At 35.1% G+C, this 27850-nt stretch overlaps 1 protein-coding gene and 1 long non-coding RNA gene across 6 annotated transcripts in view; one reads left to right on the top strand and one right to left on the bottom strand.

The window, feature by feature from the left end:
* Positions 1 to 5878: 5878 nt before the first annotated feature.
* LOC125673510 (ryncolin-1-like) overlaps positions 5879 to 27850 on the bottom strand; it is a 129817-nt gene continuing 107845 nt past the window's right edge. For 2 of the 4 annotated variants that reach the window (XM_056160305.1, XM_056160307.1), the window contains 4 exons: positions 9510 to 9649; positions 9017 to 9113; positions 7250 to 7414; positions 5879 to 6170 (listed from right to left, as the gene is read on the bottom strand). In XM_056160305.1, the coding sequence (XP_056016280.1) occupies positions 5926 to 6170; positions 7250 to 7414; positions 9017 to 9113; positions 9510 to 9649 (647 nt within the window). In that variant the 3' untranslated portion in view covers positions 5879 to 5925. Of the gene's footprint in view, positions 6171 to 7249; positions 7415 to 9016; positions 9114 to 9509; positions 9650 to 19724; positions 19893 to 27850 lie in introns of those variants that run through there. The other 2 variants (XM_056160308.1, XM_056160306.1) reach the window with 2 other exon arrangements.
* The window catches only part of LOC125673528 (uncharacterized), a 10323-nt gene continuing 5867 nt past the window's right edge, over positions 23395 to 27850 (top strand). The window contains exons 1-3 of one of the 2 annotated variants that reach the window (XR_008801855.1): positions 23395 to 24074; positions 25939 to 26010; positions 26253 to 26393. This is a non-coding gene — a long non-coding RNA (uncharacterized LOC125673528). Of the gene's footprint in view, positions 24075 to 25561; positions 26011 to 26252; positions 26394 to 27850 lie in introns of both variants that reach the window. The other variant, XR_008801856.1, reaches the window with a different exon arrangement.

Raw genomic sequence — 27850 nt, 5'->3', positions numbered from 1 at the left:
AAATGCACAATGCATCTAAGTTCATGTATTTTCAAAAATAACATTTTTGATAATATTTTGAAATGAGCAACAAAAATTAGCGCATGCCTTGTGTAAATTCGTTTCGACTTAGTAGGAATATTGGAACGCAGGTTATCTTCCCTTGTTGATATAATATCTGTATAATTCTATTGATAATATTGATTGTGAATCAGTTAGTTCAATTTATGCAATTTTGAGCTTTGAATTACACATTGAAAATGAAAGGTGCGAAAGAGTACGAAAATCGCCTTTCCTTATCATAACATATTTTATATATAACCTTTTATATCTTTTTACATATTCGTTTTCTTGTCTGTTTTTCCCTTTCTCTGCGGAAAATCAAGTGAAAAATTAGCAGTTGAATCCCTTGTTTAGAAACATTACACTGCGTGATGAAGTCGACCCAGCTGTTGCGTGTAGATCAATACGCACATTCAGTAGGGCTGGATTCTGTATGAATTTATCTGAATGACACTACCAACACATGAAATGCCGAAGTATTTCGATCAGCAAACATATGTGGAAAAATCATGCTTTTTCCAGTCATTTCATAGAAGTTAGTCTGAACTTACCATTTTGATGAAACATATTACAACATGTCTCCTTGTTTTCGAAATCAATAATCTGCAACACATTTTATGTTCTGATTATAGTGAATGGGAACTATGGTTTGGTAGTGAATTCTCTATCACACTTTCTTATGGCTGAAATAGACAGCGGTATTCTAGGTATTAGGAGTTATGAAATCACTGTTCGTTATCTTCACCTTTACGTATAATTACATTGATAATATGCGGTGTTTTTCTCCTGTTTTGTCAATATGAAATATTACATTACCACGTGGGTGTATCCATCCATGCAGACTGAGTGTTGACAGCGTGTACTGTGAAGGCGGGGTTGCTCTCATTTTACATATTCTGTTCTATATATGTATGAAAGTGTGCACCGTGTATATATTGTTGATATTTCTGAGATATAACATTTAACAAAATTCACTTTAAAGAACGGCAAAGGATGTGCCATAACCTAATATGAATACAAAAACAAAACCGAAATACGGCAATTACGTACATCTATCGTCCTATATCTGAGTTTGATAAACATTTCTTCATCATTTTATTCATTTTAAGTATCTATTTAACAATAGTAAAAATAAAACAAACTTGTTTTGGTAGGTTCTATATTTTGTTGAAAGAATGAAAGAAAAAAGAGAGACAGGTGGAAAGAGAGATAAAGAGAAATATTTGGGGAGAGGTGGATGGAAATGAGAGACAGGACGAGAGAGAACGATTAATTATAAAAGCATTGTCAATACAATGGATCACAAGTTTATGCACCCCACACAAGTATGAAATTCACATTCGTCTCGTTCTGTGAAGTACCAACAAGCAAGTGTGCAGATCGAACCCGACTTACTTTCAGTACTTGGATTGGTTTATTTGTCGAGGGGCGTGTCTGGAGAAAAAAAGACATTAAATTGACCTCGATAACAACTATTGCAGGAATATGTTTTGATATTTTACATGAATATTTACATTAATAAAAATCGATCGATCGAAAAAGGTTATTTTCACTTTAAACCAAAGACCCATTTGATTTATTTTAGTGAAATAAAGAGCGTACAAATTGTAGCTTACGCACATATTTTCGACATGACCAATATTCTTGTTTACATGTGGCATTGCATTGGTGGCTTTGCACAGGTAGTGTTTAGAAAATACGGAAGGTATTGCACATAGTTAATAAAAATCTAATAAAAAGGAAAAGGTGTGGAATTCAACATGATACTAAATTGATGACAGATTTGATCAAAGTATCAAAACTACCAAGTTTGCTGTGTACACTCCGAAAGTATATGTACATGTAGCATAAAAAAATGTATAGCATTGTATGAAGAAGGTCATCTTTGGAGAAATAGCATGTTAGAAAAAAAAAACCAGAATGTGTTCTGAATGTTTAATTGAGTAATGCTTCAAACTGGGATTTTTTTCCGTCTGAAATAATATAGTTTGGAATGAAAGAACTCATATTTTCAGGCAGGTTGCTGCATCTTTGTCACCGACATCAGTCCTCCAAAAAAGTTTAGCTTGTTGTAGAGTAGACGGAATAAAAGAATCATTTAATCATATAATCTCTTTTAAAGTCTGCACTTCTCAACTTCTATGATCGTTATAATGATCTGGTTTGCCAATACAACACATCATTGGATTAAATGCTGTCTTACATGTTTCATAACGATTGTTAGACCGTTCGTAGCACACTGATTTAGGCTACGGATTACTCCGTTTACCGGGTCAAGACATAGTGCGCACGTCGGATGTGATCGGTTGACAGGGTATGCTCACTCTTCCTTGGTATCTGATCCCACGTCTAGTATGTCCAGGGTTCCGTCTTTGTCCAACTCTTTATATGGGGCCAGCACGAGCCGGTCCAATCTACTTTATAAGTTTGGAGAAATCGCATGCGTTTCTGCGGGACAGGTGTCTGTTACCGCGGAAATGTTCTAATAAAGAATGACGTCTTTTATATATCTAATTGATTTATTAGACAAGGTTTCATCTATCATTTTTTTATGACCACGAAAACAACAATTTATTGTAAAATATGTAACACTTCCGGCTATAATTTTTAAATGTCATGACCTCTGCACTATACATTTCGGATAGAGAGGCATTTGATAATAAAAAACAGAAATCAATAAAGTTTGATTAGCGCTGTGTGCTATAGACGTCTCGCCATCAAACTGTACGTACACGGATTGCACGAGAATCGGTCATGGCATAACATGTCAAACTGAAGTATTACATTGAATATCGTAAAATTTGCCAAGAATTTCGTCAAATTGTAGGGCTGGGGAAAAGGGGGTAGGGGGTTTATAGCCGTATTTAATGTTTATTTCTTTCCAAGTTGCAATACAATATGAATCCCGACGTAATCTGCAATAAACAACAGACACCTGGGAAGAAGGGGGGGGGGGGGGGGGGGCAGTTGTCGAAGAAGTTGGTTTCACAGTTGTCTAAAAAAAAATTATGTCGCTAAATTCAAAAATAAAATCAAAGCTCTAAATTCAAAGTTGATCTTTTATTTCAATTCTTTGGTTAATTTGATAATATTTCCAGAACAAACTACTACTTATTTTTTGAAATAAAACTCTCACCAGCCAGCCTATTGATCGAACTTTAATAATGGTCAACCTTGCCTGTAATAATAGCGGCAAAAGAACGGGAAAAAAACTCAATGCAGGTCGAGCTGTTTAATGGATTAAAAGTTTATTTAAATAAAAATAAAAAATTCAAAAATATTGAATTGCCCGTGAAAAAACAAAAACCAACCCAGATTTCAACGGAAACATTACATTAGATACGGATTCAATATACATGTACAGGCGCAGATATAGAAAATTTTCGGAGGGTGGGGGGGGGGCAGAGGCTTAAGTTGTTGATATCATGATATTATTTGGTGGGTTTTTTTCATCGTCTGCATTGGGTCTTGCTGGTTAGCTACCAAACAAAAACACTCTTTAAATAATAATTTACAAAGACAAACGAATTTACAACGTTGATTGCTAAGGGGTGTGATCAAAAGTTCAATGTCTGACCAAAAAAACAAACAAAAAACAACCCATAACTAAATCACATAAATTTCATTAACACCTCGCTACTTTCAAACTAAATTTGATGAATGTTGAAAATAATAACCAGTGTGTGAAAATCGATGTCGTATGACATAAACTTACAGGAGTTTTTACCCCCCCCCCCCCCTCTCAAAACTTTTTGAATTTAGATTTTTATCCTACAATCAATGCAATGCAGTAATGATGTTCCCGGACAAAATATAGATACCCTACTCTGATATCTCTCTCTCTCTCTCTTCGCACTCCCTTTCAAAAACAAAATCAAGTGTGTGTGTGTGTGTGTGTGTACACACACACACACACACTCACACATCTCTCTCTCTCTCTCTCTCTCTCTCTCTCTATATATATATATATATATATATAAACTCCAAATTTTGCACCCAAAGTGGCTGAGGATTTTGGCTTATATGTAACCCATCCCCCACCCCCTTTCCCTGTAATATTGGATCTGCCTCTGATTTTGACACATTCATTATGTTTGATTAATTTAATGTTGCATTTCTTATGATTTCATCATGCTTTTCTATGTTCGTGGTTTGGAAGTTGTAGTATGGTTCCGTGGACATTACAGTACAGCTAAGCTCCTGGAAGTTATTGTATGTTGGATTACTGTCTGATTTAAAGTATGGCTAAGATTAAAGAAGAAAAATATCGCAACGTGACATCCTCTAAAAGATGTACTTGCACATCATACATAGACCAACAATTCGTCTTATTTGTAGCAATTATTCATGTCTTATAATGGAAGGGAAACTTATGTATCATGCGATGCGAAAAGAAAAAAAGATTCATTCCTTAAATCAGAATATAATATGTGACAGAAAAACTTAAAATTGTGAATTTACTGGATGATATTAATCAATATGGGAATCTTTGATACCTTTTCAGCTTAGTAACGCTACATCTCCCATCTTTTCACCCTGTGTTATTTTCATTTTCAAGCAATTCGTCAAAATAAAGACTATTAAGAACCACAATTTAGTAAGAAATTGAATGTCTCTTTGTATTCTTATGACACATTATAATGGTTCTTTCTCAAATTATTTCAAACCATGAAGCAAACATCCGTGCGGATTTTCTTAGGTACTCGATATTAAGCACGAGTGTTTGAGAAAAGTAACTACATGTACTTTCATTCAAAGTATGGGGCATATTCTGTTTCTTAACACGTCTGTGCGTTCCGTGCGATATGTTTTAGACAAAGAAAACTCTCATTTATATTCTTTTTGAGAAAAATAAATGGAACGATCATTTCAAAAATCTGGAACCCGTGCATTACTGAATATTTTCACCATGGTCACGATGGTCCACGGCGATTCGTGCTTAGGTATGGCCTAAAATTGACGACCATTCGTGTCACCCCCACGGCACATCCGGTCGTTGAATAGTAGAATTGAATGATAAAAATGTAAAGTGGAAGTTATAAATTGAACTCAGGAATTGAAGGGCGCAAATTGAATTTTTTAAAAAGTCAAGTTTAAGAACACAACGGCCCCACCCCGAATCAAGGAATCAAAGTTTGGGGAGGACGTTGTTTTTTAAGATAGAATGACGTGCCCCCCCCCCCCCCCCCTTTAAGATTTTATATGTTGATTTTCCAAAGAAGAAGCTGATGTTCCTCTGGTTTATCCCCCCTTGAAAAACGATGCTACGTGCCTGTCCTGTACCAAATGCCTCTCATGCTGTGGTGATCTCGGAGGTCCCGGTTTACTGTTGTCATTAAGATGTAAGTACCGAGATTATTTTGTTAATCTGTTTCTGACCATTAACTCTTTGGATCCTTGGTTTTTTGAATTCTGTCGAAAAATGAATAATCACAACAAATCTTTGAAAACTTCCTCTTCATGTATTTTGTGTCGCAAAAATAATACAGCATCTGCATATAATATAATAGGATTCCCTTTATCTTACATGATTTTACATGCAGTGTAAAGTGTACGTATATTAGTACTACTTTAGGCGTACAGTATACTAACATTTATATTACTTAGTACTACATCAGAGAGTCATCATTCAGCATCGTTCAAAATCATACTGTCTTTCTCATAATATATAAAATTGACCTCTCTCTCTCTCTCTCTCTCTCTCTCTCTCTCTCTCTCTGCCTATCTATCTATCTATCTATCTATCTACCTATCTACCTATCTATATATCCATACACATACACTTTTCTCACCAGGGTGACAATTTCATTTATCATAAAGAATACAAAGACACAAGAATACAAAGACACCTTTTATTTCATTTATTTAACGTATCGACATCTATTACCATGGTCGGATCATCATGGAGGCTCTTCTCAATGCTTCGGGTTTATTCCCCCATTTATACCAGTTAAGGTACTTGTCACTGACCACGGCGGAGTTAGCATACTGTCCATTCAGGTTGGAATAGTAACACTTGTTATACCACCACGCTCCTTTGTGATGCGTCGTACAACGTCCTTTATATTTGTCGTTGTCTTGATCTTTTGTTGAATATTTCATTCCGTTGTGGTAGGTAAGACTGTCCCCTAAAGTAGGAAATAATGTACATTCCGTGATCTATAAACTTTGGAAAGTTTGAATAATTAATGATTTTCATCGTCGATGATTCCTTCACTGAAAATTTATGGTTTAGACACCGAACTCTTTACAGGATGGTAACCTTGGTTATCACAAGGAAAACAAATCATAATGTAACTAGAAACATGCGCAGATATAGTACAAGTCCTCATTTCACAAAGAAACACCACATCATAATATATAGGGCAAATCCTTTTTATACCTTTATATCATACCTTTGTACTTGACCTTTGTATTTGGGAGAGGGCCTACATAGGCTCTGCCTGTAGCCCAATCCTGTTGGGTTTCTCAATAAAATATGTTTAAATTATAATATATAGGGCATAAAGTAGATGAGTAGACGAACCTGTCATTGAATTGGTAATCAAGCAATAAATAGACATAATTGAAATTAGAATAAATTGTTTCTTTAGGGTTTTATGCCTACACAGCGATATCCCAGCCACATACATGTGTCGGCTTTAACCTTGGATAGTAATTAGGGACAGTAAAAAGAGTTTTGGTCGTAAAAGGATTGCTATTTTATTTCTATTGAACATCACGATGGTACATGTAATATTTTGTGTGCCACTTGCAGATTGTGTGATCCCGTATACGGAACACCGATCAATTTACGTCTCATAAGATTAAAAAGTGAATAAACACATAAATTCAAAACGAAGGAATTAATTAGACATTTGAAATAAACTTGCAAATATTTTTTTTACAGAAACCATGTAAAAGTTATTGTACCGACGGGTTGTACAGTAGAACGAGGCCAACGCATTTTCGAAAGAAAAAAATCATTTCCTGTAAAGCGGGTAGGATCTAAGCGTTTAAAAGAAAATCGTATCATGCAAACCATCATCGTTTCACGTCGCGTAAGAAACGTTTCTTCTAATATATCGCTTCGTGCGGAAAGCGTATGGTTCAGTTTGAAATGCGTTTTGTTTTGTGTGAGAAAAGTATCGCGCTAGAAGTGTGTAGCTGGTATGTTAGTACGTCTCAAGGTCTGTAAAACCCGACAAATAATGAAAACTATCCTCACCTGCCGTGCCACTGTATCCTGACACAGTCAGTTTGTATTTGCTGCTTTCGTCACCAACAAATAACTTGGAGTATTTAGCATACGCCTTCTGACCGCTAAATTTCTGAAGGTTCACACGGAGGACTTGGTTCCCTGATTTTGTTAGCAAGTGTAGGACGTCGTTTCCTTTTAAGGATGAAATAATTGATAGATATCTTATAGCTCCATCAATATATACATTAAGGTAATTCAGCCCCTATAGAATTATAGATTCAGTCTTATATATTTGATTGTTGATTCTTCAAATAATATAATCCCTTGGGGATGCGGGTTAGAATAGGTCCTCAGTACCCCTTGCTTGTCGTAAGAGGCGACTAGATGGGACGGTCCTTCGGATGAGACAGCAATAACCGAGGTCCCGTGTCACAGCAGGTGTGGCACGATAAATATCCCTCCCTGCTCAAAGGCTGTAAGCACCAGGGCAGGCCTAAATTTTGCAGCCCTTCACCGGCAATGGTGACGTCTCCATATAAGTGAAATATTCTCGAGAGGGACGTTAAACAATATTCATAATCAAATGATATATCTTAGTAACAAATAAAAATGATGAAATAAGTATGTTGCGGTATTCATATTTTTTTTTTTATCAATAAGAAGACATATACCTGTATCAACGTCAGACAATTGCAATTTTCCCTAAACAGGTTGAAACGATATAATAGTATTTATAAAAATTCAAATAATAAATCTTAGTAAAAATATACATGTGTATTTACCCACGTTCAACATATACATGTGTATTTACCCACGTTCAACATAACATGTGTATTTACCCACGTTCAACATTTGCACGTGTATTTACCCACGTTCAACATATATACGTGTATTTACCCACGTTCAACATAGACACGTATTTACCCACGTTCAACATATACACGTGTATTTACCCACGTTCAACATATACACGTGTATTTACCCACATTCAACATATACATGTGTATTTACCCACGTTCAACATATACATGTGTATTTACCCACGTTCAACATATACATTTGTATTTACCCACGTTCAACATATACACGTGTATTTACCCACGTTCAACATATACATGTGTGTTTACCCACGTTCAACATATACACGTGTATTTACCCACGTTCAACATATACATGTGTATTTACCCACGTTCAACATATACACGTGTGTTTACCCACGTTCAACATATACATGTGTATTTACCCACGTTCAACATATACATGTGTATTTACCCACGTTCAACATATACATGTGTGTTTACCCACGTTCAACATATACACGTGTGTTTACCCACGTTCAACATATACACGTGTGTTTACCCACGTTCAACATATACACGTGTGTTTACCCACGTTCAACATATACACGTGTGTTTACCCATGTTCAACATATACACGTGTATTTACCCGCGTTCAACATATACACGTGTATTTACCCGCGTTCAACATATACACGTGCATTTACCCACGTTCAACATATACACGTGTATTTACCCACGTTCAACATATACATGTGTATTTACCCACGTTCAACATATACACGTGTATTTACCCACGTTCAACATATACACGTGTATTTACCCACGTTCAACATATACACGTGTATTTACCCACGTTCAACATATATATGTGTATTTACCCACGTTCAACATATACATGTGTATTTACCCACGTTCAACATATACACGTGTATTTACCCACGTTCAACATATACACGTGTATTTACCCACGTTCAACATATACACGTGTATTTACCCATCCAATAACTTTTCCTGGGATCTCCAAATCCAACTTTGTAGGTTTGCCAGTCTCTGTAAAAATCTGTTGACCCATTAACTCGTTTCTGGATGACCTAGATAGGAAATATTTGTTTAAATTCATAACTAATACGGTATAATACGTTAAAATCAATGCCTACCCCCCCCTTACTTATTGAATTTTGTTTGATATTTATTCAGACACCAAACACATACAGTGTACATATCAATAATTTGTACTTGAATTATACTTGCCATTTGTAAGATCTTCAAAACAATTTAACAATATATATGCATGTACTCTAGAAAAACCCTTGACGACTTGTTTTCTCATCCTTTAGTATGTATTTCCACAATTACGACAACATATCTCTAAACCACAAATCCTGAAGCTGAAAAGCTTAATTATCAACGTAAATAATGTAAGCAGGATTTAGCTTCATGGAAAACCCATAATTAAACAAAAGAAAAATGACCACAAGACTACCCACCGTCCAGCCGCCCCCTTCTGTTGTCATGTCACAGTACACGTGTTTCTTTGTTTTAAGATCCGGATAAATCGTATACACTCCGTCCTGGTCTTTTCTATATGGATTCTTCTTCAGTATAGCTGCACAGTCTCGGTACTTGCCTTGATGGAGTAGAAGCATTTTTATTTCAAATTTAAAATAGGATTCTAAAACTGTCAACACAACATTCAATAATAGGAACAAAATACAAAGACGCTAAATTTCATCATATCCTGATTCCAGTTTTTATTGGTGGAAGTCACATAGAATATGGACAATATTTTGTTGAACAACGGATGTGAATATGCCAAACTTTAATATAATATACCCTTACCAAAATGTAAAGTTTGCTGCAAATTTGCCGCAAGTTTGCGGCAAACAAATCAGTGTGCCAGAGCTGTTTGCCAGAAGTGTGCAGCTAATGCCGCTAGCGGCATACAGTGTGCCACTAACAATACACAGTGTGCCACTAGTGGCACAGTGTGCCAGAAGTGCACCACAACTTTTCCTAAATGAAACAGTGTGCCAGAAGTGCACCGCAACTTTTTCTTTGGTATTCAGAATCAAAACTGTGTGCCAGAAGTGCACCACAACTTTTTCTTTGGTTTTCAGAATCGTGTGCCAGAAGTTCACAACTTTTTTCTTAAAATTTTAGAACTGAAACAGTAAGGGTACCAAAGTTCACGACTTTTTCTTGAATATTTAGAATAAAAGAGCCATATCAATATATCCATCACAACATTTTCTATAATGGAACATATGCAACATTTCTCGCACCCCCTTCAATCGATCTTCTTGTCTTAATGGGAATTAGCGGTCATTCTGTCACCAAATATTGAATTCAATGAAAGTTGCCCTATAATAGATATTATATATTAAAGTAATAATTACACTTGTATTTAATTATTTCAAACACCTTTTAACATCTTGAAAAAGAATATGTGATTTTGGTGATTGAATATTATTGTCTTGCGAGACAGTATAATTATTCTCTAGTTACCTTTGCATGCTGTCAGCAAAATGTATTTGTTGTTTTTGTTTATATTTGAGAAATGATTTAATTGGGGTGCAGTGAATACTTCTTCCGTATATATATTTCTTTACATTAAAAGCGGTTACCTAACATAGTTTTATTAGGATTAATTTTCTTGTTTTTGTACATAATAAAAAATAAATGTTCTTATTAGTCATCAATATGTATTTCAATATCATCGAGAGATTTTGAGAAAAAAATAGTTGCCATCACTTTCACAGCTAATGCCCCTTTAAAGTAAGATGTAAGTGCACAGGTATCTGAATTTTAATCTAATTATTTCAATTATTTATTGATTCACCAAGCATGTTGGCATACAATCATGTTACACAATATGAGATATATAATGACAATAAACTAATTACTAACAGTTCATTTACATATATGTAAATACAAGTATATATTTGATATCTACCTGTGATCTTAGACTATGTATACAATTTAGTATTGCATATCACATAAATTAAATGTAGTTATAGCACTCTACTTTTGGTGCGGAATTCAAAACATTCATGTAAAAATTCAAAAAACCTTCTAGCATGAACTACATTGACAGGGTTGCATAGTACTTTACAATGGTTTTCCTTTGATATAGCATCGTGTGAATTGTAGATGTTCAAAGGGTAATAGTTAATTAGAAAAAAAATGTGAAGATTTTTTTTTTTTATATCTAAATAAATGGAGAGAGAGAGAGAGAGAGAGAGAGAGAGAGAGAGAGAGAGAGAGAGAGAGAGAGAGAGAGAGTTCTTTTCTTTATTTACATGTATATCTGTTGATTACAGTTCAGATACTGGGTTTGTGAGTTGAAATTAATCAAATGAGAGTGGTAAAAATCCACCTTTATATGTATAATTTACATATCAGGATTTTATCCAGGTACGTTATTCTGGTTTGTGGAATGCTAATTTATACTAAGTTAGAATAATCTAAGCTGCATACCAAAGTAGGTCTTCATGGGGCTTTACGGCTCTATGCATCGTAAATAGAGATCGGGTTCAATGCGTCGGGTGTGGGATTCACACAATATATGCTGAGCGCGAAAGTTGATATTGACAGGCGCCATAATGTTATACCGGTAAACAACATTTTGAACATGAATCGAGAACAGGAGTTGAATCAGTTGATGCAGATATTCTGAGGAGAATCTTCCAGTCATTGAGTAAGTGAATTACTGTGTATCTTATAGTTATAAACTCTCTAATATATTGTTTAAAACGAAACTGACCATCGCTCATATTGTATATTGTTGCGTCAAATCTTGCAAGTCGGTGTTTACGTTCATAAATTTACATGCTTCATTCAATTCTTTGAAATTATGTGGAATTTTTTTTTTTTAAATTTCCTTTGTATGAGATTAGACTCCTTCTAGTTGCATTATCGTAGCCCTCGCGGATTTTTTTCTTATACATTTGGACAGGACCATATAGGCACTTTAAAAAAAAACCGGAGAGAGAGGGGGAAGGCCGGAAAACAAACAAATAATTAGGCCTATTTCCGTAATACTTATGCTATTTTTTGTGTACTTTCTACTCGGGTGATATTTGCAAAACTTAATTAGTTTATTAAGTAAATGGTGTTTTTTAATGAATGGTTGATTATTATTTTTTTTATTCAAATGCTTTTGATTTGAACCCAGATGTCCAGTTAGAAAAATTAAACTGCATTATGATCAGGGATGTGACCTCCGGAATCTCAATTTTGTCTCTACATCAATGCATTTAATACGTTATTAAAATGGATTGAAGGTCTTGTCTTGGCAATAAAGTTAATTTGTACATAAAGTTGGGTCAGCATGATATTAACAGTTGTACATCAGATATTGCATTTATTAGCCCAATGGGCTGTAACGCAACATTGATTATTGCTCGGCTTTGAAAATCGGTGGCCCCAGGTGTCGGGTGACGGTAATTACATGTACACACCCCAGAATGATTCCTCCTATGTTAGATGCCTTGCAAACTTATATATAGGAGGGCCAATGGTATCTCGTAATTATTTAAAATTTTATATCTTTTTCAGGGGTGCATCTTTTTACCACAAGGAACCACAAGGTACCACAAGGAACCACAAGGATACATCATTGACATCCCATTCAATCTTAATGAATCTAGATATGGCTTATATGCATTTTTAGGTCATCTGAGTCACTCAGGTGACCTATTTCTATCTGTTTTGTCCAGCGTTGTGTCTTAAGTTTGTGTCATAATTTTTTTAACTTTCTCAACTTTTTCTCCAGAACTGCTTAATCAGTTTCAAACAATTTTGGTTTTGAATTACCCATATTATCATCTATTGGTGAAGTGACACAAAAATTGTGAATTTCAGGATCTCTGTCTCCTGGGGCCTGAGGGGTGGGACTTCAAAAGAAATTGAAGAAAACTTTGAATATCTTTTCCCATACTCCTGGAAATCAAACAGTAAAGATGTTGGCTTGATTGTAAAAAGCATAGAGCTTTCCATCGAAGTTATGAAATGTATGGCCTAAGGATCAGGGTTTCTGGAGTTATGGACTGGGACTCTATTGACCATATAGTGAAAGTGCATAACTTCTTTAAAAACCTGCTCTCCTTCATTAAATTTAGCAGATGAACAAAGTGCATGATTATGATGAGCAACGGTGCTTCTTCCAAAATTGTGATATTCATGGTCCAAACCCCTTGGGTCAGGGGTTCTGAAGTTAGGGTGGGGCTCCATTAATATATTGAAAATGCATTAATTCTTTAAAAGTATTCTCTGCTCCTTGGTATTTAGCCGACAAACTTAGTGTTATATTATGATGAGCAAAGGAGCCTCTTTCTAAATTGTGAAGTTCGTGGCCCCTGGGTCGGACCAAATTATTATATTAGGGATTAAAAATTAATATCTTTCATCAAAAGTTGACAAATAGAAAATATCTCTTTATTATTAGGTATGAAATGACATTTTTAAATGGTCATTGGCACACCTTCACTGAATCTGGGCAATAAGTACCTTTACAATTTAAAAAGGGTATATGGGGGGAGGGGCACTAGCCCTTAAGCAAACAGTTTAATTTAAAGTTTTTTTCTTCGGTTAAAATGTAAGTCTGAATGTAGGAAATAACTCATAATAGTTAATTTTTTATAGTCCATTGAATGATAGAAATAATTCTAATCTAATATGCTATAATTTGGATATATGTATTGGCTTCTATATGTATTGACAAGATATGGGAAATGGAGGAAATTCGGGTTAAAATTATGATCATAGCAATGTGGTGTTAGGAATGAATTAATCATGCAACACTTCTAAATTGGTTAAATTAAAGGAATCTGTGGATGCTTAGATCATTTGAAACCTCCACTAATCTTTTGAACTTAATTTATAATACATGTGGTCCTGAATCCAGAAGTTTTTCACCTACAGGATCCCCCATTTCACTGTTAAATGAACAATATGGTCCAATGACTCTCACATACACTGCATGAAGATACTTTACATACACTGCAGTATCAATAGGATACTTTGGTGTGTCATTAGGTCACATTAGGATGTCATTTGGGGTGTTAATAGGGTTCATTGTGGTACCATGTGGTGTTAATGGAGTTACTTGGGGTGTCAATAAGGTTGTAAGGGGTGCCTTGGGTGTCATTAGGGTTCCATGGGGTATCTTAAGGTGACACTGGTGTCCTTTGAGGTACCCTGTGGTATCCTTGTGGTTCCTTGTGGTAAAAAGACGTGCCGCTTTTTCAGAATATATTTCATGATAGTCATGCAGATTCAGAAGTTGTGATGGTGTGTTGATAGGCTGTCTTCAACTTGCCATATCTTAGAGTTCCAACATGCAGGCCTGGATTAATGTGTATAAATCACTAATGAAAAAAAGAATGACATTTCAATTTATACACACTTGCCAAGTGAATCTGATGAGACTGCTACATGTATTTGTGAGTAAAGGCACTCTGTCTTAACCGAAAAACTATTTACAGTTTATCACAACAAATGGATGGGACAGTAGAGCTGTTGCGGACAATATGTGATTGTGATGACCAAGTACTGAACAAGTGGAAGATTAGAAGAAGGTCCAGAATTCAATCATGTTTTTGATTCTAAGGTGCACACAGCATGGAGATAGTCCTATTATTCTCCCGTTCATCTATGATGGAGAAACTTGTGTAAATGTTTAGTGTTCTCCCTATTCCCTAATAATTAAATGCCCACAAGTCTGTATTAATTTATCAGAATATAAAGTCCTTCACAGTACTGATTTTAAAATTAATGTAGATTGTCTCCAGATTTTTCTGAGGAAAAGTGCATAGTTTACATGTGTGAATTTTGAATATATTTCATTCTTGTCTGCAAATGTTGCCGAAACCTGTTGTTATTGATGCACAGTCATGTTACGCAAATGATAGACCTTCTTAATTACATGTACAGAAGATCATGTCAACTCCTTTGTCTTAACTGTATACACAATTCTAGCATTTATAGCATCATTTATATAGCACTTGCTAGTTTAAGAAGGATTTTATTTTCTAAAAGCTTTCATTTGACATGATTGATCAAAAACAGCCAAAATTCACAAATCTATTTAAATCACAACCTGACCTTATGTCAGAAAAGTGCCACTGTGGGTTGATATTTTTCTCTTGGATCTTGAAAGAAATTCTTTATGCAGCAGTTTCCAAATAAAATGTACTCTCACGGCCAGTGTGAGACTTCACCGAGAACTTTTTAACATTGCACAATGCAATATTTGTAGATTAGAAGTTGTTGCAGTTTCTTTAAGTTTTCTCTCACATCTTGTTATAATTATATTTTATATTTTTGGTTGGGTTGCACAATGTGCAAACAGTTTATAAAATGGTGAATGACTCAGTGGTGGGCAAGCGACAGTAGCGTCCCTGTAATAGTACCTACTTTGTGTAATCAACTCCTTTCACACCTCTCACTTGATGTTCCTTAAACTCTGTACAGTTGTTAGGGATACATTGAAGATGTGCATGTGCCTTTTTGAAAGTGATCAGACATTTTTTGAAAAATTTACATGTAGTTGAACTTCGTCATTTTTAAGCATTTCTTTAATCGACAGTACCTATTTTGTGTAATCAACTCCTCGTATACCTCTAACTTGACATTCCTCAAACTGTGTACATTTGTTTTGAACACATTGAAACTGTGCATATGTGTTTTTGAAAGTGATCAGACATTTAAAAAAAATGTATATGTAGTTGAACTTAGTCATTTTTAAGCATTTCTTGAATCAAATCTTCATGCACCTCTAACTTGACATTCCTTAAACTTTGTACAGTTGTTATGAACACATTGAAGATGTGCATGCATCTTTTTGAAAATGATTAGACTTTTTAAAAAAAAAAATTATGTGTAGTTGAACTTGGTCATTTTTATGCATTTCTTGAATAGATGGTACCTATTTTGTGTGATCAACTCGTGCACATCTAAATTGATATTCCTCAAACTTTGTACAGTAGTTATGGACACATTGAAGATGTGCATGTGTCTTTTTGAAAGTGATCAGACTTTTTTCAAAAAAATTACATTTAGTTGAACTTTGTCATTTTTTAAGCATTTCCTGAATAGATGGTACTTATTTTTTGTAATCAACTCCTCTTACAGCATTTATTTGACATTCTTCAGACCTTGAACAGCTGTTATGGAAGCATTGTAAATGTGTATGTGTCTTTTCGGAAGTGATCAGGCATTCTTTGAAAAATTTACATGTGCATGGTGAAGTTGAACTTAGTAATTTTTTAAGCATGGTACTTTATGTAACCAACTCAGCTTTTACTTAACATTTTCCAGACCCTGTACATTATAGATGTTTTAAAAACATTGAAGATATTCATGTAACATTTTAAAAATGCTTCTCTCTTTTTTCTCTCTCTTTTTTGTTGTTGAAAAATTCTACCTTTAATTTGTCATTTTCCCAGTATATGTTTCTACTGTTGTTCCTATGATAGAGAACATATTTTACAAGAACCCGGTCATTTCTGTTTTTGAATAAAAAATTTTTTAATTAGTATTTTTGAATATGTTAATTACTTGATATGTCATTGTTCTTGAAATTATATTAATTGAATTGTTATTGTGTTTTTGTTTTGTAATGACAGTTTATATAGCATCCCTTAATTTCGAGCAGACAGTGCCAGAAGTGTGCCGCAAGTTTGCCGCAAACTGTGTGCCAGAAGTCTGCAGCAAGAGTGTGCCGCAAGTTTGCCGCAAACTGTGTGCCAGAGGAAAAATTTGCATACGAAAAGTATACTTGCGGCAAATATGCCGCACACTGTGTGCCAGAAGTGTACAGCAAGTGTGTGCCGCAAGTTTGCCGCAAACTGTGTGCCAGAAGTCTGCAGCAAGAGTGTGCCGCAAGTTTGCCGCAAACTGTGTGCCAGAGGAAAAATTTGCATACGAAAAGTATACTTGCGGCAAATATGCCGCACACTGTGTGCCAGAAGTGTACAGCAAGTGTGTGCCGCAAGTTTGCTGCAAACTGTGTGCCAGAGGAAAATTTGCATACGAAAAGTATACTTGCGGCAAATATGCCGCACACTGTGTGCCAGAAGTGTGCAGCAAGTGTGTGCCGCAAGTTTGCTGCAAACTGTGTGCCAGAGGAAAATTTGCATACGAAAAGTATACTTGCGGCAAATATGCCGCACACTGTGCCAGAAGTGTGCAGCAAGTGTGTGCCGCAACTGTGCCACATACTGTGTGCCAGAGGAAAAATTTGCATACGAAAAGTATACTTGCGGCAAATGTGCCGCAACTAGTTGCGGCAAATACGCTGCAAATTTGCAGCAACTGTGTGCCAGAGGGCTTATATTTTGGTAAGGGATAATTAAGATTCTATCTCAGATCACCGACGAAGAAATGTGTAAGAAAGTTCCGGATCTGGTATACTCTGATAGGTGAATTCAGGTGGAAGAAACTGCGCAGGCATTAGGCATTTCACATGGTAGCGTTTCAACAATCTTACATGATCGTTTAGGTATACGCAAGCTAACAGCCCGTTAGGTCCCCAAATCCCTTAGTGATGAGCAAATGGCAACCAGAGCATCAGTATGCAGCGCCTTGTTGAAGCGTGTTAGGTCAAAATATGATTTTCTTTTGCGTCTGGTGCCTGTAGATGACACTTGGGTTCATTATTATGAGCCAGAGAATAAAGTTCAGAGTCATGAGAGGGTAGGGTCTGGGTCCCTGAGGTCAAAGAAGTTCAGGACGCAACCATTTCCTGGCAAGGTGATGGCCACAGTATTTTGGGACGCAAAAAGCGCTATTATGTTGGACGTTTTACCCAAGAGGAGTACAATAACTGGAGTGTACTATGCAAACTTGCTAGACCAGCTGAGAACCGCCATCCGTGAAAAGCGCCGAGTTAAACTCTCTAAAGGTGTTTTCCTGCAACAGGACAACGGGAGAGTCCACACTTGTAAAGCTGCAATGGATGCTGTAGAGTGAAACGAGTATAATTAATACCACATCCTGCCTATTCGCCTGACCTAGCTCCTAGTGACTTCTTCCTATTCCCAAACTTGAAAAAGATTATCCGTGGACGTCATTTCCGGTCTGACGAAGAAGTTGTGGCGGCAGTTGAGGGGTGGGTCAATGGAAAGGACCCTGACTTTTTCAGTTCTGGGCTGGTGGCACTTGAACACCGTTGGTCTAAGTGCATCACACTAGAGGGCAATTACATCGAAAAAGAAGAGGTAGATCTCAACCTGAAATAAGTTAGGCTGGTTACTTACGTATTGACTCGCCCTCGTAGTATAATGAAGGCTGTGCTGTTAGGCTCATTTAAGTATATTTCCTATGTTTACATTAGAAAGAGAAGTGTACACTATGCATCGGCAGTCACATTTGTTTTTAAAAGTTTCTCGTACTACACCGGTTTCTAGCTGTATTCTTGCAGACACTTGTATTTAAAAGTGTGTCTGATGCGATTTTTGTTAGGTTTTCTGCACATGTGGCCCTGTATAATCTATATAGTGAGACGTTTACCTGCATAATTTGCATGTTTGGTCCTATTTCGGATAAGTTACTATATGTAAATCTACTACTATATATGTGTAGCATTTCTCTTCTACATTTAAAAATGTTAATCAAATTGATTTATTAGTTGTGAGAGTGGTATGAACATGATTTTTATATGATTTTTTTTTAATGAAAAGTTGATTAAGGTTAGTCAATTATATATATTAGCTTGACTTTGTATACTATTTCTCATGCTCATTCATATTACATTGGATTGCATATTCGTAGGCAAATGGTATTTTTTTCTTTCTTATTTTCTTTGTACAGCACACTGCCATTATTTCCATTATTACTTATATCAATATATTTTTAATTATATATGCAGTAAACATATAAAAGAATCATGCAAATCTGGTTATCAAATATACTTCCAATATGTAAATTACTTGGCTCCACAAAAGCACGTGTGGCACATGTTCCCGCCAGTTGTGTTTTTGTTTATTTTACTATCTTGGATATGAATTAACACTTAGCCTTATCTGTTAAACCTCGAATATCAATGATTATTAGGATGTCCATGCATAAGCAATTATTTTATTACCTCATCAACACGATTTATTACGAATTACCGTATATTCTCATATCCAAGCCACATTGTTATGTTCTATATTTCATTTACCATAGTTTCGCTAGTAAACAAAACTTTTGTAAATGTCATTAGGAGGTATAATTTGGTACCTTGCAGTGAATCAGCGTATGTCATAGGTCAACATTAGCTTCATTCCTTATAATTTAATGTCAAAAGACAAAACTACACTCTACAAGTCTTCAATTATACAAAAAAGTAAACAAACACTGAGATATAGAAATCGCTTGCATCAAGCAAGGATTCACTTAGCAATAGACTGATGAAGCGTCGACCAAGAAAATCGCCATCTTGGTTCTATGCATAACCGGAGCATATGCTTTATTAGTCAAATTTGAAAATGCAAAGTGGTGTTTTCAACGATTCTTGATAATAGAAGATATGTGTCGGCTACATATGTAGGCCCAATGTTTACTGCGCGGCACAAGATCGACTTTTCACTATTTTAGTCGCCCCGACAGTAAATACCGGAAAGTTTTTAAAAATCTAAACCTGATATGTCATGCACCAGTAAACGCATGATTTACGGTACTTTGACTTTATAAAAGTTTTAAAATAAAGTATAACTTACCATAGCATGCAGTATTGTCGCCAATTAAATCCGACACAGTAAATGCAAACAATTCACAGAATGCGATCCACATGTCAATCGATTTGGCGTGACGTCATCTGGTACATTTTTGTAAGAGATGACGCATTTTATGCTTTAATAGGCGGATCACACAATCCCACAAGTGAAATTGTATTTCATTATGAAACAGCAAAAGTTGCAAATACTTGATATACCATTATTTTGCATATGATATCGTCGTATTAGAGTTAGTATTGATTTTTACCTTCAATGTTTTGTGTAGTTTACAACTAAAAAAAACAACATATGCCTTGTTTGACATCGAAAGAACAAAAGTCAAGCAAAGGTATTTCATTGTGGACGTTTTATTCCGTTGATTTTCAATTCCATGTATATTTTTCTAAAACAAAAAAGTAATGCCGTCTTGGGTTACCCAGGGGGTGTGTCTCCCCATGACAAGTTATATTATACAATATAAACTATTTTTTCAGTGTGCTCGGCCAATCAAATTGCGTGTTACAAATAAAATTGAATTATACCCGTATAATGTTTTTTACGTGCTGTTAAATTATACTAAATCTTACGACTTTTATAAAGTTGATAAAGTTAACAAGTGTGTATGTTTGTGAAACACCGATGTTCCCATATGCAAAGTTAATTCTGGTACCAAAAGAAAGGTCTTGCCACATGAAATACACATTTGAAATATGAAAGTCCTTGCTCTAAGTGCTAAAAAGTTTGGACCAAGATTATTTTCATTTCAAAAGTAGGTCAACCTCCAAGGTTAAGGTCATGAGATCATTTTTTTAGTATCAAACGAAATGTCTTATCACAAGAAATACACATGTTAGAAAAGAAGTCCTAGCACTAAGTGTTCGAAGGTTATGGCCAATGTTAAGGGTTTTGCATACAAGCAGACAGACAATTGAACAGATAAAAACCTTGTGCCTCCAAATCTCTAATTGCGGTGGCAGAAAAAGTAAAATACAAATGTATAAAGTCCTAACGATAGTTTACAGATAATGGTTCAACATCATCACTACCTTGGATGAGGGCTAAACAAGATATCGTCAATATTTCTAATTATTATATACTTTCAATTTCATCTCTTCTTTTTTCTTTAAAAGTTTGCGGGCATATATCACACGATATATGCCCGGAAACATTCCGGCCCGCAAACATTACGTCACAATCAATACACAAGCAAATTACTACGTCGTTAATTTTCAAATTTTTCGTGTTTTTCATCTTTTACTCAGTTAAACCAATAAAGAAATTGTTAAAAAAATAAATTATTGTTAGTTTCTAAATGAAATTGAAAGTATATAATAAAAAGGTTATAGACTTTGTATGGGAAAATATGACGACCTCGTTTTTTGTCAGCTCGGTCCGTCTACGCGCCAAAAAACTCGGTCGTCATATTTTCCCATACAAAGTCTATAACCTATAAATACTTTTCAGATCTATGACAGTGTCAACCTCTCATTGTCGAAGTACATCATTTTAGTCTATACTAATTCATACGAAGCTATTTCACACTGGTTTCTACATTATCACACTCTAAATACATTTCCCCGAGGATGTGGTGGTCGCCAGCGATCGGAATCAATTTCGTCTTCCCCAATTTGGACAATTCAATATAAACTGCAATGACGTCATGTCGCTATTGAGAGGTATGTCAGTGTTAATGGAACCCCTATTTAAGCGATGATATTTCTCCGATTATCCAGACATATCCAAATACTGGATAGCAGGTTAATATCGCGGTCGAAAAAAAATATAGCAGCGGCCCAAAAATTGAAATGTACAAACAAGGATTTTATATAAATAATGAAAATGTTCTTGCAATTGTAGAGATTGATTACTTAAACGTTGACGAGTGTTTTTATTGATTTTAATTGATAAACAAACTTCTATAGAGTAACAGCGCTATGTACAGTGGAGGTGTGAACACGTATTGATAAATATCACCCGTGCATATTACTCAGACGGATTACCGTAATGACAAGTCTATCAACACTGATTAGAAATAAAAGAACATTCAGTTTACTGAATGGTATAGCTTCATCTTCTGTTAGGTGACTAGATTGACCAATAAGTGCAAGAATGTATGAAGACGTGTGGGAAATGGGAGGACAGATGTCCTCTCTATTGATCTTTCTCAAGATAGTTAAACCGTGTTATATGTTCCACAGCTAAGATTGGAAACATGCAAGGCTTGACTATAATCTGAAGTGTATGCATTAGAAACAATTAATATTAATTCAACACAATTTAATTGATGTCAATAGATCAAAAGTCTTAAAGAACAAAAAGAACAGCGACCGGTCACCTCTATAATTTACGAATTCGCAGCATTTTTATTTTTGTTTCTGATAGATATTTTTGCTTTTAGTTTTAGTCGACTTCAGTATTACTGTATGTAGGAATTTTTGATAAAAGGAATCAAATGAATATACACGTTTTCAATATCCATATTTTATTCACTGATGTTGTACATGCCATTAAACAATGTAATTAAGATTAGATTCAACAGTTGATCCGCTCACGTACATGTATATCGCTACAGCGTTCATTAAAGTTTATCATATTGAATTGTCTGTTTTAGATCGATTGTTTTCGATAATTCTGAGACGATTATATATTGTTTACTATCAAACACAATTGTGTAAGAAATCGAAAGAACAAATATACTACAGTATTTACATTCCTATGAATTAATTTGCGTCCATCATTAAGAGGCTCGATCGAGATATGTAATATGTCATCTCATATGCTTTCAAAAACTGAAAGACATTAATTAAGGTCTTCCGTTCCAGACGGAAGACCTTATAGTGATTCTACTGTTTATTAAGGTCTTCCGTTCCAGACGGAAGACCTTATAGTGATTCTACTGTTTATTAAGGTCTTCCGTTTCCAACGGAAGACCTTCTAGTGATTCTACTGTTTATTATTAAGGTCTTCCGTTCCAGACGGAAGACCTTATAGTGATTCTACTGTTTATTATTATTAAGGTCTTCCGTTCCAGACGGAAGACCTTATAGTGATTCTACTGTTTATTATTAGGGTCTTCCGAGCTTCCTTCGGAAGACCCTTCTGTTATTCGACTGTTTCTTATTCTTATTTTTTTTTTCCCGCTTTTTTTGTACAGGCGATTTCTCGGAAACCTTTTATCTGATTATTATGAAACTTTTAGTGTAGATACATTGCATTAAGACCTAAAAATGGTTTTTTCAAATTTTTGATATGTACCTCCGTTTACTAGTTATTGCCCTTTAATTGAATTTCGGGGGGGGGGGGTCTTTTGTCCACCAGAAATCTCAGGAACTACAAATGATATCAGCAAGAAAATTGGAGAAAATGTAGGTAAGGTATTGTAGTTGTGCAGGAAGTTAAAATTATTGGCTAAACTTTTTAACTTCAGAAGCTATGTGATGGCAAATTTTGAGAATTTTTTTCCCATAGATTTTTGTTGCTTTTTGTATAATATCTTTTAAGCTGGTAGTAATTTGGTAAGACATATAGAACAAAAGTTGTGTGTAATTACAAGAGCTTTCTAATGAAATCAAGAAAAAGGGGCTGGCCCCTATATTTAGGGGTCAGCAGCTCATAAACGTGTTATTTTAATACTTAAAAATGTTGACATATATTGAAAAAGTTGAATGAAATAATCTTTAGGATATCAAATCTTGTCATTTGGTATGATAAGAAACAAGCTTTGTGCTATATTTATTTCTATTTCATAAAAGAAATGTGTGAGAATCGTACAGGAACAAGTTGTCTGTACAAGCCCGCCAAGCTGTTTCGGGGCCTCATGCTTGTGAAGTGCTTAGATAGTTGATTTAGATACATTGTTTTGATTCGACTTCTCTTTTTTAATTTATTTAAATAATTAACAAAATGCAATGTTTTTACACGATGAACTGTTAAACATCATGTATGTATGTATGTTATCAGTGCAGAGCAAGTCTTTACGGGGCCTCCTGGATGTAAACATTCACGAGAGGCATTGTGGGAAGGCCAGAGAATGGCGAAATCAAATTGTGATGTGTACATTTTATCACCGTATGTAGACATGTATATTCATTGTACAGCTACGAGCACATGAACTGCCCTCGATTACGCACTTGGAGCATTAGTCAATACTAACGAAGGATATATTGTTGTCTGAATCGTTTACCATGTTTCGACTACGAGAAAATTCTGACGGTCATATTTGCAATGGATTGATAAACACATAAAGATACAGTGCAGATATATTTATAAACTGTCCCCAGTGATATTGTAACTAGTAAGGAAAAGTTAATGGTGACACTTTAATGTGTGATGGAATTGGACGTTGCTAAAAAGGTTAGAACGTTTTACTTATCTAAAATCCACACAGACAGATAGGGTGGTATTAAAATGTCAGTATTTTGCGTACACGCACACTGATTTTTATTTAATGTCGATACTGTGTTCATAAGCTTTCTAATGACATTCTCAAATTCCCCATGATTTAGCTTTTACATTATAAATACTTGTAATTTTACTATTTTTTTAAAATTTTGTTTTTAGTGGGAGAGGTGTATTTGTTTGTTAAAATTCCCTCGTGAAATTTTCATTCATGGACTCCACCAATGCTATTAGGAGAGTGCAAATTTAGATTTATTCTCTGCTGTCCTAGGTTCACTGAAAGGGGAGATCTTTTTTGCGTGACATGAGACCTTGTTTATATGCTCGGTCTTCATTCACTCAATGACAAAATTCATTCGCATTATAAGGAGTAGTCCGAAATATCTTACGTTTTCCAGGCTTTTTTCCAATTTTGATATTTAATGTGCAATTTATTTAAATAATTAACAAAATGCAATGTTTTTACACGATGAAATGTTAAACATCATGTATGTATGTATGTTATCTCGGACTATGTAAGGAGTCCCTTATTTCATGACTCTTGAAAGATTCTGTCTAACCACTTTACCACTTTTGAATGAAGATAAAAAAAGAATTTGTTACAAATCCTTATTAGTCTTTTGTCTGTCATTCTTTAAACAAAATATGCAAAAGTTCAACAATACACAGGCTAGAATACTATAAATATTGTTTATGTTGAATGGTTACTAAGTCGCTTTGTCCCAAAACGGAAATGCCCCATGCACAAACTTTCCAAAAAATTTTCAGGGGCAACCAAGTTCATGTAGTGTTGGCCCCCTCCCCCAATTTTATTCATAAGTGCCCATAATACATATTCTGAGCACTCCAAATCTGTGATACCTCTGACTCTAACCCCGCACATGTCACAATATAAAAGCAGGGGTTAGAGTTAGAGGTATGTTGGATTAGAGCACCCCAAAACTTAAACAAGCATATTCTGGAATGAATACATGAGTTGCAAACATTTGTTTACAAAATTATATCATATGGATAAATATGTTTGTCAAGAGAAAATTTTTTAACCTTGGTATAGTGTTGAGTCATAAAGTTTAATGTTTAAAAAAAGGTGACCATAATTACCAAAAAAAAGTTTTCTAAGCCATTATTACCTTTCTCAAATGTCATAAATGTTGAAATATTTTATCTTTAATGATTTATAAGCTAGCCTCTAGAGTTAAATTATTCTCTCAGTCATAAATGCACACTTCATGCTGCCAAATTTACAATTAATATACACTTAAAGGTCTTACGCAAGGAAATAGCCAATCAAAATGATTTAGTCAATTGTAGTTCTATATGTAATGGTTTGGGCTGTGGATATCGGCCTGGGTAGCTCAGTCAGTAGAGCACCTGACTAGTGATGCAGGGGTTCCGGGTTCGATTCCCGGTCCTGCCATACATTTTCTCATTTCCTGTTACAGATTTGGTGCCGTTGACCACCCCTGGACTTGGAGGTGAAAGTCCTCCCAGGGGCAAATAAGAACTTGGGTTGCGTCTTCGAGGGCGAAGACAATTTAAGGAGGGAGGAATGTAATGGTTCTGGCCGTGGATATCGGCCTGGGTAGCTCAGTCGGTAGAGCACCTGACTAGTGATGCAGGGGTCCCGGGTTCGATTCCCGGTCCAGCCATACATTTTCTCCTTTCCTGTTACATATATATATAGAGACAATTTCTTTTCCTTTTTTTCTTTTTTGGCATCTTATTTTAGGCCTACAGTATTAATTTTGGGCTCATTTACTAGGAATATTATAACTTTATTGGAATTGTCCCACTGAATTAAAGGGAACTCTTTTTTCAGGTGCGCATGATGCAACTTCCTGGATGGTGTGTAGTCTGTTTGTCAACATGTGAAACCCACGTGTATTTTGAGGTAGGTGTGTTTACTGTCAATTTTCTCTCTTAAATGCCGCATAAGGCGTCTTTTTTCTGATCTCAAATTTTTGCCCAAGAATTAATCTTTATTTTCTCTTTCATTAATTATCTGATGATAGTCTATTTAATTAATTAATTTAATTAAAGCTATATAGTAACATATAGTGAAATTATTTCCTTGTGTGAGACCTTAAGAGTAACAGGTAACGTTCATTTTGACTGCAATTTCTCTGATTCCAGGAGTAGCCTCCCCTGTTAAAGATCAATAATGGTGGATAAACAATGCAGGATGCTGTCAGGTCATCAACAGAGAGTTTTGACACCCGTGTACCCGTATTTCTACCAATCACCTCTGTAACCTTTGTTGTGTTCATCAGACAGGTAAGAAATACATGGTAATTATTTTAAATAACTTTATTAAAATGAATAATAAAAAATAGAACAAATTTACTTGTACAGACTTCCTCGTATAAGAAAATGTCACATTTTACAATACGATTATACATCATTTATACATATCCTCATAGACGCAGTTGAATAGAAACAGTGCATGATAAAACCAGGGCTTTCAACAAATTTAAAAGTAGGAGGCTGAAATGAAAAAGTAGAAGGCGATCCAATGCAAATGGCACAGCCGTATCGCACGCTGAGCTATGCTCGGCGCCCTTACGGCCGGGGGTCTGGGGTAAATGACGCAAAATCCTGCATTCTGGCGGTTTCCTGGCACTTAAATGCAGCTTTGAAATTGTCATTTTTTTGCCTGAAATTTTTACTTTTGCCATGAATTTATTGTTTCATATGTGAAATTTTCTGTTCATGCAAAAACTTCAAAAAATTCAACATTGCAAAGTACTAATTTTGATGAAAAATGAAAAATAAAGTGCATCAAGATAACTACATGTAATTATTTTTTGCAATGCTGTATCAATCAATTTTTAAGTGTCTTTGCTTGAATCTCTGCCACCCAAGAGTATAAGCAGATTAAAGTAAAATGTAAGAAGAATATAGATCACAACCAACACCAGTTTTATATAATAAAGCATCAATATATATTATATTTATAGTTGTTCTAATTACCTGTATTGTCAGCTTTCGTTTCCTTATTTAACGGATACATTGTATGTTATAAAAAAAAGTTTACATGTATTTAATCATTATTTTTTATTGAATTGCAAATAAGAGTTGCACTCCCAATATTTTAAGAATATTCTTCACCAATTAACACAACTCTATATTTCTATTTTCATTTGGTCCCTTAAAGTCTGTTAACTTACACTGGGAGTAATATTTTTCTCCAAGACTGACATGAAACCCATTGGGACCTTTTGCTTTTGCTCACCCCAATATTTTTTAAATAAAACCCAAACAATCTTTATTACAAATTAATAAGTAACATTTAAATGACCTATAATTTTATTTTTCCACAAATTCAAGTTAACAGCTACAGATTTGTTGGTAACATAGCGAATTTGTGCTGAAAAATTCTACTTTCGTTTTTATTTAATACCACATGGGCATTTGCAAATTAAAAAGAATAGCAAGTCTGAAATTTTTCCTGATTAAATTCTGTTTTCGGTTTAAAATTGTTGATTGATATTATACTTGTGTCACTTTCACTTCTGGCCTTTTTAAAGCCGAAACTGAACAGGGTATTTGTTCTCTTCATTCCGTCAACATCATTGATTTTTACGTTCAGGACTTGTTGTTATCTTTCGGAACTTCTCGTCCGTGTTGTCACGAATTGGGTAAATCCGAAGCTTTCCGACTATTGCAATTGACGTATTATTTTCTACACCAACAGACGACCAATCAGGTGCCGGTATTTACCTGAACTAAAT

Source organism: Ostrea edulis, chromosome 3 (assembly GCF_947568905.1).
Source record: "Ostrea edulis chromosome 3, xbOstEdul1.1, whole genome shotgun sequence".
Lineage (NCBI taxonomy): Eukaryota > Metazoa > Mollusca > Bivalvia > Ostreida > Ostreidae > Ostrea > Ostrea edulis.
The sequence above is the reverse complement of the archived record's forward strand: the minus strand, read 5'-3'. Positions and strand labels throughout refer to the sequence as shown.